A 14,149-nucleotide genomic window follows, 5' to 3' on the forward strand; every position below is an offset into this window, starting at 1 on the left:
ACACCATTGGCTATGAATAAGCCGCAGTATTGGACACAAGTGACCATGCGCATGACTCCCGTTCATCAGGAGGTGATTCGCTTCCTTGTACTATATAATTTACATGATGTACTAGTGCTGGGTCTGCCATGGTTACAAACTCATAATCCTGTCCTGGACTGGAAAACAATGTCTGTGTTAAGCTGGGGATGTCAGGGGGTTCATGATCATGCACCTCCGATTTCAATCGCTTCATCTACTCCTTCTGAGATCCCTGCGTTTTTGTCTGACTATAGGGATGTTTTTGAGGAGCCTAAGCTCAATTCGCTCCCTCCTCATAGAGATTGTGACTGTGCTATAGAATTGATTCCTGGCAGTAAGTTCCCTAAGGGTCGTTTATTTAATCTGTCACTGCCAGAGCATACTGCTATGCGGAATTATATTAAGGAGTCCTTGGAAAAGGGACATATTCGTCCATCTTCGTCCCCTCTGGGAGCAGGTTTTTTTTTCGTGGCAAAAAAGGACGGTTCCCTGAGGCCTTGTATAGATTATCGCCTTCTGAATAAGATTACAGTTAAATATCAGTATCCATTGCCATTATTGACTGATTTGTTTGCTCGCATTAAGGGGGCTAGGTGGTTCACTAAGATAGATCTTCGCGGTGCGTATAATCTGGTGCGGATAAAACAGGGTGATGAGTGGAAAACCGCATTTAATACGCCTGAGGGCCATTTTGAGTATTTGGTAATACCTTTTGGGCTCTCCAATGCTCCGTCAGTCTTTCAGTCCTTTATGCACAATATTTTCCGTGAATATCTGGATAAGTTTATGATTGTGTATTTGGATGATATTTTGGTGTTTTCTGATGACTGGGAGTCTCATGTTCTACAGGTCAGGAAGGTGTTTCAGGTTCTGCGGGCCAATTCTCTGTTTGTGAAGGGCTCAAAGTGTCTCTTCGGAGTCCAGAAGATTTCTTTTTTGGGGTACATTTTTTCTCCTACTATTGAGATGGATCCCGTCAAGGTTCAGGCGATTTGTGACTGGACACAACCTACATCTGTTAAGAGCCTTCAGAAGTTCTTGGGGTTTGCAAATTTTTATCGTCGGTTCATTGCTAATTTTTCCAGTATTGTTAAACCTTTGACTGATTTGACTAAAAAGGGTGCTGATGTTGCTAACTGGTCTCCTGCGGCCGTGGAGGCCTTTCAGGAACTTAAGCGCCGGTTTTCTTCTGCTCCTGTGTTGTGTCAACCAGATGTTTCACTTCCTTTTCAGGTTGAGGTTGATGCTTCCGAGATTGGAGCGGGGGCGGTTTTGTCACAGAGAAGTTCTAATGGCTCGGTGATGAAGCCATGTGCATTCTTCTCTAGAAAATTCTCGCCCGCCGAGCGCAATTATGATGTGGGTAATCGGGAGCTTTTGGCCATGAAGTGGGCATTTGAGGAGTGGCGTCATTGGCTTGAGGGTGCTCAACATCGTGTGGTGGTCTTGACTGATCACAAGAATCTCATTTACCTTGAGTCTGCCAGGCGTTTGAATCCTAGACAGGCTCGTTGGTCGTTGTTTTTTTCTCGTTTCAATTTCGTGGTTTCATACCTGCCAGGTTCAAAGAATGTGAAGACAGATGCTCTTTCCAGGAGTTTTGTGCCTGACTCTCCTGGAGACTCTGGGCCTACTGGTATCCTTAGGGATGGGGTAATATTGTCCGCCGTATCCCCAGACTTGCGACGTGCATTGCAGGAGTTTCAGGTGGATAAACCGGATCGTTGTCCACCAGAAAGACTGTTTGTTCCGGATGATTGGACCAATAGTCATCTCCGAGGTCCATTCTTCTGTGTTGGCTGGTCATCCTGGAATATTTGGTACTAGAGACCTGGTGGCCAGGTCTTTTTGGTGGCCTTCCTTGTCTAGGGATGTGCGTACCTTTGTGCAGTCTTGTGAAGTGTGTGCTCGAGCTAAGCCTTGCTGTTCTCGGGCCAGTGGGTTGTTGTTATCCTTGCCCATCCCGAAGAGGCCTTGGACGCACATTTCCATGGATTTTATTTCTGATCTCCCGGTTTCACAGAAAATGTCCGTTATCTGGGTTGTGTGTGACCGCTTTTCTAAGATGGTTCATTTGGTGCCCTTGCCTAAGTTGCCTTCCTCCTCTGAGTTGGTCCCTTTATTTTTTCAGAACGTAGTTCGTTTGCATGGGATTCCGGAGAATATCGTTTCTGACAGGGGATCCCAGTTTGTGTCTAGATTTTGGCGGACGTTTTGTGCCAAGATGGGCATTGATTTGTCTTTCTCGTCTGCATTCCATCCTCAGACGAATGGCCAGACGGAGCGAACTAATCAGACCTTGGAAACTTATTTGAGGTGTTTTGTTTCTGCTGATCAAGATGACTGGGTTGCTTTTTTGCCACTGGCCGAATTTGCTCTTAATAATCGGGCTAGTTCTGCCACGTTGGTCTCTCCTTTTTTTTGTAATTCGGGGTTTCATCCTCGTTTTTCCTCTGGTCAGGTGGAGCCTTCGGATTGTCCTGGAGTGGACGTGGTGGTGGACAGGCTACATCAGATTTGGAATCAGGTGGTGGACAATTTGAAGTTATCTCAGGAGAAGACTCAGCAGTTTGCTAATCGCCGTCGCCGCGTGGGTCCCCGACTTCTTGTTGGGGATTTGGTGTGGTTGTCTTCTCGTTTTGTCCCTATGAAGGTCTCTTCTCCTAAGTTCAAGCCTCGGTTCATCGGTCCTTATAGGATCTCGGAGATTCTTAACCCTGTATCTTTTCGTTTGGATCTCCCAGCATCGTTTGCTATTCATAATGTGTTCCATCGGTCGTTGTTGCGGAGGTATGAGGTGCCCGTTGTTCCTTCGGTTGAGCCTCCTGCTCCGGTGCTGGTGGAGGGAGAATTGGAGTATGTTGTTGAGAAGATCTTGGATTCTCGTGTTTCCAGACGCAAACTCCAGTATTTGGTTAAGTGGAAGGGTTATGGTCAGGAGGATAATTCTTGGGTGGTCGCCTCCGATGTTCATGCGACTGATTTGGTCCGCGCCTTCCATAGAGCTCACCCTGATCGCCCTGGGGGTTCTCGTGAGGGTTCGGTGACCCCTCCTCAAGGGGGGGGTACTGTTGTGGATTCTGTTTGTGGGCTCCCTCTGGTGGTTACTGCTGGTACTGGGTGACTTTGGTGGGTTGCGGCCTTTGGTTTCCACCTGTCCATCAGAGGCTGGGTGTTTCCTATTTTACCTGGCCTTTCTGTCATTCCCTTGCCGGCTATCAATGTATTCAGATGTGCTCTGTTTAGTTCCTGCATACCTGCTCCCAGATCTTTCAGGATAAGCTAAGTGCTGATTTTCAGTTGTTTGTTTTTTTAGTCCAGCTTGCTTATTATGTCTCTATGCTAGCTGGTAGCTCTAGTGGACTGAGGTTCTCCCCATGTGCCATGAGTTGGCACATGGGTTCTTGTAATCTCAGGATGGTTTTTGATTAGGGTTTTTTGCTGACTGCTCAGACCCCTTTTGTATCGTTCTGCTTTCTAGTTTACAGCGGGCCTCAATTTGCTAAACCTATATATATCATCTCTATGTGTGTGCCTTCCTCTCATTTCACCGTCAATACATGTGGGGGGCAACTACACCTTTTGGGGTTCATTCCTCTGGAGGCAAGTGAGGTCTTTATTTTCTCTGCAGTACTAGTTAGCTCTTAGGCTGGTGCGTGGCGTCTAGAACCAACGTAGGCACGCTCCCTGGCTATCTCTAGTTGCGTTTGTCAGGCGTAGGGCAGCGGTCAGCCCAGGTTCCATCACCCTAGAGCTCGTCCGTTATTTATTTGTACCTTGCTTGTCCTGTGCTATCCCCTAGCCATTGGGATTCATGACAGTCACCTTTATAAAAGACTCCTGTGCACACTCAATTAATCAGTCAGACTCTAACCTCTACAACATGGGCAAGACCAAAGAGCTTTATAAGGATGTCAGGGACAAGATCATAGACCTGCACAAAGCTGGAATGGGCTACAAAACCATAAGTAAGATGCTGGGTGAGAAGGAGACAACTGTTGGTGCAATAGTAAGAAAATGGAAGAAATACAAAATGACTGTCAATCGACATCGATCTGGGGCACCGTGCAAAATCTCACCTCGTGGGGTATCCGTGATCGTGAGGAAGGTGAGAGATCAGCCTGAAACTACTATAACTTTCAGCACTGAGATCCTTTGCTGTGTTGTCAGCCGTTGATGTTTTATCAAATTACACATCCAGTCTGCTAAAAATATTTGGGAAATGTTTTATGGTTTGATGAGACCAACGTAGAACTCTGCGTCTGTAATTCCAAAATGTATGTTTTTCGAAAAACCAATAGTGTGCACCACCAAAAGAGTGAAGCACCCACAGTGAAGCATGGTGGAGACAACTCTATGCTTTGGGGCAGTTTTTGGTACCTGGAATTGGAGCTTTAGTTAAGGTGGAGGGAATTATGAGCAGTTCTAAATATCAGTCAATTTTGCAACAAAATCTTCAGGACTCTGCTATAAAGCTAAAGGTGCACAGGTATTTTACCTTTCATCACGACAGCGACCCTAAGCGACCTCCAAATCGGCAAAAGAAGAGTGGCTTCATCAGAAAACCATCAGGGCTTTGGAACGGCCCGGTCAAAGCTAGACCTGAATCCAAGTGAAAATCTGTTGGAGACATGAAGAGGAGCCATTGCAAGGAAGAGTGGGAAAAAATTGTTAATTCTCTATGTGCCATGCTGCTAGACTCCGACCCAAAAAGAGTGAATGGTGTCATAAATAAAATGCACAAGGTACTTCACCAAGGTATTAGTTTGAGCGTGCATATTTATGCAACCACATTATTTTAACTCTTTATTTTCTTTTTTTCACCTAAAAACAAATTGTACAGATTATGGGAGATCTTAAAGGTGGAAAAAGTTCTGAATTTTTTTTTCTTGGTAGGATTTTTCTACATGACAAAAACTTGGCATTTCATTAGAGGTGTGTAATTCTTTTTATATCCACTGTAGTATTCATTTTGCCTGCAGTTAACCATTCATGTCCTGATTGCATACAACTCTGCCATTAACTATTTGATTGCTGCAAGTACTGGGCTGACAATGCAATTACTGTTCCTGTGTATATAAACTCTCTTTGCTCGATGTCCTGTAGTATTTCCCTCTCTGCTTGTCTGCTTGCTGTCTTCCACTCTCCTGGCACTTGCTGATCCACGTGCTGTCCTTCGTGTCCTGCCTGTTGTGCCGTCACCTTCCTTCTATGTTGCTCGTTCTGACTTATGAGAGAATGCACCTCACCACATCAGCCCATAACACGAATCATACTAATTGTTCAGCACGATGGTTTAGGGGTCATAATTTGGGCTTGTTTTACAGCTGAAGCATAGACTCTCCCCCCAAATTTTCATGCACCCCTAGTGGTCAGTGCGAGAAAATGCTACGTTTCCCACTGCTCACTACAACAGTCCCCACAGTAGTGGGCCCTCCATGGTAAGTACACCAGTGCTGTGCAGAAAGTGATGGTAGATCTGTCGCTCTGTTATTACAGGTTTATCATCTTCTCTTTAATGTTTTATTAGGAGATCACAGAAGATCTGGTTTTCGAAAAGCCAGAGGATCCACTGGATTTTATGCTTGGAAAGGTAAATTATGAGTTCTACGTCCACTCGTGCTATACACCAAGAAAAATTTTGGATTACTTTTATCATAAACCTAGTTAGGTGAGGTACAGGGATGGTCTATAACACATAATAAGGTGGAAATCATGGAACACAGTTATTTTTGATAAAAAATAATGCCAGGATTGTGGAGCGTTGAGCTCGATACAAATCTCAGTGTGTGTTAATATGAAATCCCTATGTCTATCTCTATATTACTCTTTATTATAAGTGTTATATAGTATGTTAAAGAATGTATGTACTAGAATATAACTACTATAATACTGCTCCTATGTACAAGAATATAACTACTATAATACCGCTCCTATGTACAAGAATATAACTACTATAATACTGCCCCTATGTACTAGAATATAACTACTATAATACTGCTCCTATGTACAAGAATATAACTACTATAATACTGTCCCTATGTACAAGAATATAACTACTATAATACCGCTCCTATGTACAAGAATATAACTACTATAATACTGCCCCTATGTACTAGAATATAACTACTATAATACTGCTCCTATGTACAAGAATATAACTACTATAATACTGTCCCTATGTACAAGAATATAACTACTATAATACAGCCCCTATGTACAAGAACATAACTACTATAATACTGCCCCTATGTACAAGAATATAACTACTATAATACTGCCCCTATGTACAGGAATATAACTACTATAATACTGCCCTTATGTACAAGAATATAACTACTATAATACTGCTCCTATGTACAAGAATATAACTACTATAATACTGCTCCTATATACAAGAATATAACTACTATAATACTGCCCCTATGTACAGGAATATAACTACTATAATACTGCCCTTATGTACAAGAATATAACTACTATAATACTGCTCCTATGTACAAGAATATAACTACTATAATACTGCTCCTATGTACAAGAATATAACTACTATAATACTGCTCCTATGTACAAGAATATAACTACTATAATACTGCCCCTATGTACAAGAATATAACTACTATAATACTGTCCCTATGTACAAGAATATAACTACTATAATACTGCTCCTATGTACAAGAATATAACTACAATAATACTGCCCCATGTACAAGAATATAACTACTATAATACTGCTCCTATGTACAAGAATATAACTACTATAATACTGCTCCTATATACAAGAATATAACTACTATAATACTGCTCCTATGTACAAGAATATAACTACTATAATACTGCCCCTATGTACTAGAATATAACTACTATAATACTGCTCCTATGTACAAGAATATAACTACTATAATACCGCTCCTATGTACAAGAATATAACTACTATAATACTGCCCCTATGTACTAGAATATAACTACTATAATACTGCTCCTATGTACAAGAATATAACTACTATAATACTGTCCCTATGTACAAGAATATAACTACTATAATACCGCTCCTATGTACAAGAATATAACTACTATAATACTGCCCCTATGTACTAGAATATAACTACTATAATACTGCTCCTATGTACAAGAATATAACTACTATAATACTGTCCCTATGTACAAGAATATAACTACTATAATACTGCCCCTATGTACAAGAAACTAACTACTATAATACTGCCCCTATGTACAAGAATATAACTACTATAATACTGCCCCTATGTACAGGAATATAACTACTATAATACTGCTCCTATGTACAAGAATATAACTACTATAATACAGCCCCTATGTACAAGAACATAACTACTATAATACTGCCCCTATGTACAAGAATATAACTACTATAATACTGCCCCTATGTACAGGAATATAACTACTATAATACTGCTCCTATGTACAAGAATATAACTACTATAATACTGCTCCTATATACAAGAATATAACTACTATAATACAGCCCCTATGTACAAGAACATAACTACTATAATACTGCCCCTATGTACAAGAATATAACTACTATAATACTGCCCCTATGTACAGGAATATAACTACTATAATACTGCCCTTATGTACAAGAATATAACTACTATAATACTGCTCCTATGTACAAGAATATAACTACTATAATACTGCTCCTATGTACAAGAATATAACTACTATAATACTGCTCCTATGTACAAGAATATAACTACTATAATACTGCCCCTATGTACAAGAATATAACTACTATAATACTGTCCCTATGTACAAGAATATAACTACTATAATACTGCTCCTATGTACAAGAATATAACTACAATAATACTGCCTCATGTACAAGAATATAACTACTATAATACTGCTCCTATGTACAAGAATATAACTACTATAATACTGCTCCTATGTACAAGAATATAAATACTATAATACTGCTCCTATATACAAGAATATAACTACTATAATACTGCCCCTATGTACAAGAATATAACTACTATAATACTGCCCCTATATACAAGAATATAACTACTATAATACTGCTCCTATGTACAAGAATATAACTACTATAATACTGCCCCTATGTACAAGAATATAACTACTATAATACTGCTCCTATGTACAAGAATATAACTACTATAATACTGCCCCTATGTACAAGAATATAACTACTATAATACTGCTCCTATATACAAGAATATAACTACTATAAGGCCGGGATCACACATATGCGAGATACGGCCATGTCTCGCAGGTGAAAACCCAGCTCTGGTTCTGGCACTCCGGAGCGGAGCGTGCAGCTCCATGTATTGCTGTGCGGCCGCACGCTCCGCTCCGGAGTGCCGGCGCCAGAGCTGGGTTTTCACCTGCGAGACTCGGCCGTGTCTCGCGTATGTGTGATCCCGGCCTAATACTGCTCCTATGTACAAGAATATAACTACTATAATACTGCTCCTATATACAAGAATATAACTACTATAATACTGCCCCTATGTACAAGAATATAACTACTATAATACTGCCCCTATATACAAGAATATAACTACTATAATACTGCTCCTATGTACAAGAATATAACTACTATAATACTGACCCTATGTACAAGAATATAACTACTATAATACTGCCCCCTATGTACAAGAATATTACTACTATAATACTGCCCCTATGTACAAGAATATAACTACTATAATACTGCTCCTATGTACAAGAATATATCTACTATAATACTGCCCCTATGTACAAGAATATAACTACTATAATACTGCCCCCTATGTACAAGAATATAACTACTATAATACTGCTCCTATGTACAAGAATATAACTACTATAATACTGCCCCTATGTACAAGAATATAACTACTATAATACTGCCCCTATATACAAGAATATAACTACTATAATACTGCCCCTATGTACAAGAATATAACTACTATAATACTGCCCCATATGTACAAGAATATAACTACTATAATACTGCCCCCTATGTACAAGAATATAACTACTATAATACTGCTCCCTATGTACAAGAATATAACTACTATAATACTGCCCCTATGTACAAAAATATAACAACTATAATACTGCCCCTATATACAAGAATATAACTACTATAATACTGAGTATAGCAGGTTTTTTGTTTTTTTATTATTTTTAACATTACATTTTTTTACTATTGATGGCGCATAGGCAGCATGAATAGTAAAAAGTTGGGGACACACAGGGTTAATAGCAGTGGTTACGGAGTGCGTTACCCGCGGCATAACCCGGTCCGTTACCGCTGGCATTAATCCTGTGTGAGCGGTGACTGGAGGGCAGTATGCGGGCGCCAGACAGTGATTGTGGGGAGTAAGGAGCGGCCATTTTCTTCCGGACTGTGCCCGTCGCTGATTGGTCGTTGGCGTTTTGCCATGACCAATCAGCGACTTGGATTTCCATGACAGACAGAGGCCATGACCAATGAATATCCGGGACAGACAGAAGGACAGAAAGACGGAAGTGACCCTTAGACAATTATATAGTAGATAATACTGCTCGTATGTACAAGAATATAACTACTATAATACTGCCCCCTATGTACAAGAATATAACTACTATAATACTGCCCCTATGTACAAGAATATAACTACTATAATACTGCTCCTATGTACAAGAATATAACTACTATAATACTGCCCCTATGTACAAGAATATAACTACTATAATACTGTCCCTATGTACAAGAATATAACTACTATAATACTGCTCCCTATATACAAGAATATAACTACTATAATACTGCCCCTATGTACAAGAATATAACTACTATAATACTGCCCCTATGTACAAGAATATAACTACTATAATACTGCCCCTATGTACAAGAATATAACTACTATAATACTGCTCCTATGTACAAGAATATAACTACTATAATACTGCTCCTATATACAAGAATATAACTACTATAATACTGCCCCTATGTACAAGAATATAACTACTATAATACTGCCCCTATGTACAAGAATATAACTACTATAATACTGCCCATATGTACAAGAATATAACTACTATAATACTGCTCCTATATACAAGAATATAACTACTATAATACTGTCCCTATGTACAAGAATATAACTACAATAATACTGCCCCTATGTACAAGAATATAACTACAATAATACTGCCCCTATGTACAAGAATATAACTACTATAATACTGCTCCTATGTACAAGAATATAACTACTATAATACTGCCCCTATGTACAAGAATATAACTACTGTAATACTGCCCCTATGTATAAGAATATAACTACTATAATACTGCCCCTATGTACAAGAATATAACTACTATAATACTGTCCCTATGTACAAGAATATAACTACTATAATACTGTCCCTATGTACAAGAATATAACTACTATAATACTGCTCCTATATACAATAATATAACTACTATAATACTGCTCCTATGTACAAGAATATAACTACTATAATACTGCACCTGTGTACAAGAATATAACTACTATAATACTGCCCCCTATGTACAAGAATATAACTACTATAATACTGTCCCTATGTACAAGAATATAACTACTATAATACTGCTCCTATATACAATAATATAACTACTATAATACTGCTCCTATATACAATAATATAACTACTATAATACTGCTCCTATGTACAAGAATATAACTACTATAATACTGCCCCTATGTACAAGAATATAACTACTATAATACTGCTCCTATGTACAAGAATATAACTACTATAATACTGCTCCTGTATACAATAATATAACTACTATAATACTGCTCCTATGTACAAGAATATAACTACTATAATACTGCTCCTATGTACAAGAATATAACTACTATAATACTGCCCCTATGTACAAGAATATAACTACTATAATACTGCTCCTATGTACAAGAATATAACTACTATAATACTGCTCCTGTATACAATAATATAACTACTATAATACTGCTCCTATGTACAAGAATATAACTACTATAATACTGCCCCTATGTACAAGAATATAACTACTATAATACTGCCCCTATGTACAAGAATATAACTGCTATAATACTGCCCCTATGTATAATATAACTGGTATAATACTGCCACCATGTATAGGAATATAACTATAATGTGCTCCTTGAACAGTTGTGTAATGTAATCCTTGCACAGTTCCTCTGTAATCTCTGCATTTCCTTTATGTAATCAAGGTTCTCCCCGCAGTTTATTTCTAGTCAGAAGACTTAGTAGAACGCAAAAGTCAATATTAGTGAGTAGCAGTGAGGAAATATTAACATCCAGAAATAAACACTTAGTGCGGCCGCTCTCGTTCAGTAGATTCTGTGGCGATAAATGATATTGATTGCTCCGTTAATCTCTGGGCTTCTTTTCCGGCACTAATGAGAGTCTGGTTACAGCCGCTGTTCCGCCATTACCCTGCACCTCTAATGCAAATATCAATAGAGCGAGCAGCAGAATAAATAAGGCTGCGCTATCTGCTGCTTCCCAGAACCCCAATATATAGTCACAAGGACATTACTGTAATCTGCAGAACAGACATTATAAAGCATGCAGGGTAATTCAGGACTAATATTACAGAGGCACAAACATCTCACCCCGGAGCGCAATAATGAGGAGCAGAGAGCGCGAACGCTGAAACATACAAGTTACCAGTGAAGGAGAAAACAAGAACCTTAGAAGAAATGTCAAATATAATAATAAGAAGGAACCCGGTTACATAGGAGCAGTACTATACTATTTGTTTTCCTGCACAGAGCCTTGAAAAACTGAAAGGATGTTGAGGGTCGTTGTCCTTCTGGAAGGTGAACCTACACTCTAGTCTTGTGTAGCCACTAACATGTTTTCCTACAGGATTGCCCTGTATAAGCTTCATCCATCTTCCCATCAACTCTGACCAGTTTCCCTGCCCCTGCTGAAGAAAAGCCTCCCCACAGCATGATGCTGCCACCACCATGTGTGACGGTGGGGATGGTGTTTTCAGGATGATGTACAGTGTTAGTTTTCTACCCCATATATCATTTTGCATTTAACCCATAATGTTCTTCTTTGGTGTCATCTAACCAGAGCCCCCTCTTCCACATGCTCACTGTGTCCCCTACATGGCTTTTGCAAACGGGACTTCTTATGGTTTGCTTTTAACAATGGCATTCTTCCTTCCACTCTTCGATAAAAGCCAGATTTGTGGCTTATGCTACTAATAGTTGTCCTGGGAACAGAATATCCCACCTGAGCTGTGGATCTGTGCAGCTCCTCCAGAGTGACCCATGGACCTCTTGGTTGCTTCTCTAATTAGTGCTTTCCTTGCTTGGGATGTTGGTTTAGGTGGACGGCCATGTCTTGGTAGTTTGCAGTTGTGACATACTCCCATCTATTTTTGGATGATGGATTGAACAGTGTTCTGTGAGAGGTTCAGAGCTTGAGCTATTCTTTTTATAACCTAACCCTGCTTTACTCTTCTCCAAAACTTTATCCTTCACCTGTCTGGTGGGCTCCTTGGTTTTCATGACAATGTTTGATTCCTAATATTCTCACACAGACCCTCACAGAACAGCTGTAGTCGTCATAATTTTGTAGATTTGGTCTTTTAAACTCCAAATATTCAGCTCTTTCAACCTTTTTTCTACGTGTGGATTTATCTTGCATTACAATACACTTGCTGATCACAGTATAACTCAAGTACATTGTCAGTGCTATCAATCTGTCTACTTAGGACGCAGAAGAAATGACAAAATCAGTGTCGTCAGCTTAGTTCTAAATTAAATGAACAAGTGATACAATGGAGAATAACCAAAAAAGAAGAGAATCATTGGAGCACTGCCAGAGCCCTATAAAAGCAGCATCTACTCGTGACTGTTTTTTATACTTTGATTTCAGTAGGCTTTAATTGTCTTTTGGCTTCAATCTACCTTTGATAGTGAATGACACAACTTATATAAGTAGAGATTTTCACGTTTAACTGGATCATGCTTTAGCAGTATGTCATTTACTTTGTGCACTGTGTGTGTATAGTGTGTGCAGTGTGTGTGCAGTGTGTGCAGAGTCCATGAGCTTGGTTACCGCATGCTCACTGTGTGTCTGATGACTGGAAGAAAGCGGCTGCAGCGAGAATAAGTTCATTTTCTCCTTGTACCCAAACCTGCAGATTACCACTGTTACTGCAGGTAAGTATCATTTTTTAGGACTCCCTGTAATCTTTTGCTCTTACAGATCTGATCTGTGAGTTACTTGTTACTTTCATTTTCTTTGTTCAGTGTAATAAATATGTGTTGTAAGTGCAGAATATTTCTACCCCACACCTAGAGCATTCACAGCAAAACAGATTTTTTTTTTTCCTCTTTTCGTGAGTAAGGTTATGTAAAGTGGCATTTAAAAATGTGGGCACCCCTGGTCAAAATTACGATTATTGTGAACAGTTAAACAAGTTGAAGATGAAATGATCTCTGAAAGGCCTAAAGTTACAGATGACACATTTCCTTTGTATTTTATTCAAATAACAAAATATATATATTTTTTCATCTTTTAAATTTTAAAAATTACAAAAAGGAAAATGGGCTGATGCAAGAGTTTGGGCACCCTGCTTGGTTAGTACCTAATAGTTCTCCCTTTTGCAAGTTTCACATCTTGTAAACACTTTTTGTAGCCAGACGAGAGTCTTTCAATTGTTGTTTGAGGGATTTTCCTCCATTCTTCCTTGGAGAATTCCTCCAGTTCTGTGAGATTCCTGGATCATCTTGCTTCCTCTGCTATTTTGAGGGCTAGACTCAGATTTTCAATGATGTTCAGATCAGGGGACTGTGAGGGCCATTGTAAAACCTTCAGCTTGCGCTTTTTGAGGTCGTCTATTGTGGATTGTGACATGTGTTTAGGATCATTATCCATTTGAAGAAGCCATCCTCTTTCCAACTTCAGCTTTTTTAAAGCATGACTGATCCATCCCCATGCTTAATGGTTGACGAGATGTTCTTTTCCAGAAATTCTGTGCCCTTTTTTCCCACACATAACTTTGATCATTGTGGCCAGAGTTCTATTTTAACCTCCTCAGTCCACAGGACTTGTTTCCAAAATGCATCAAGCTTGTTTAGAT

General features: G+C 39.2%; 1 protein-coding gene across 4 annotated transcripts in view; it reads left to right on the forward strand.

Moving 5' to 3' along the window:
- The window catches only part of TEX55 (testis expressed 55), an 83,741-nt gene that overhangs the window by 60,112 nt on the left and 9,480 nt on the right, over nucleotides 1-14,149 (forward strand). For 2 of the 4 annotated variants that reach the window (XM_077293716.1, XM_077293717.1), the window contains exon 5: nucleotides 5,552-5,614. In XM_077293716.1, coding sequence (XP_077149831.1) covers nucleotides 5,552-5,614 — 63 coding nt within the window. Of the gene's footprint in view, nucleotides 1-4,917; nucleotides 4,957-5,348; nucleotides 5,460-5,551; nucleotides 5,615-14,149 lie in introns of those variants that run through there. The other 2 variants (XM_077293719.1, XM_077293718.1) reach the window with 2 other exon arrangements.

The sequence above is a fragment of the Ranitomeya variabilis genome, chromosome 3 (genome assembly GCF_051348905.1).
Source record: "Ranitomeya variabilis isolate aRanVar5 chromosome 3, aRanVar5.hap1, whole genome shotgun sequence".
Lineage (NCBI taxonomy): Eukaryota > Metazoa > Chordata > Amphibia > Anura > Dendrobatidae > Ranitomeya > Ranitomeya variabilis.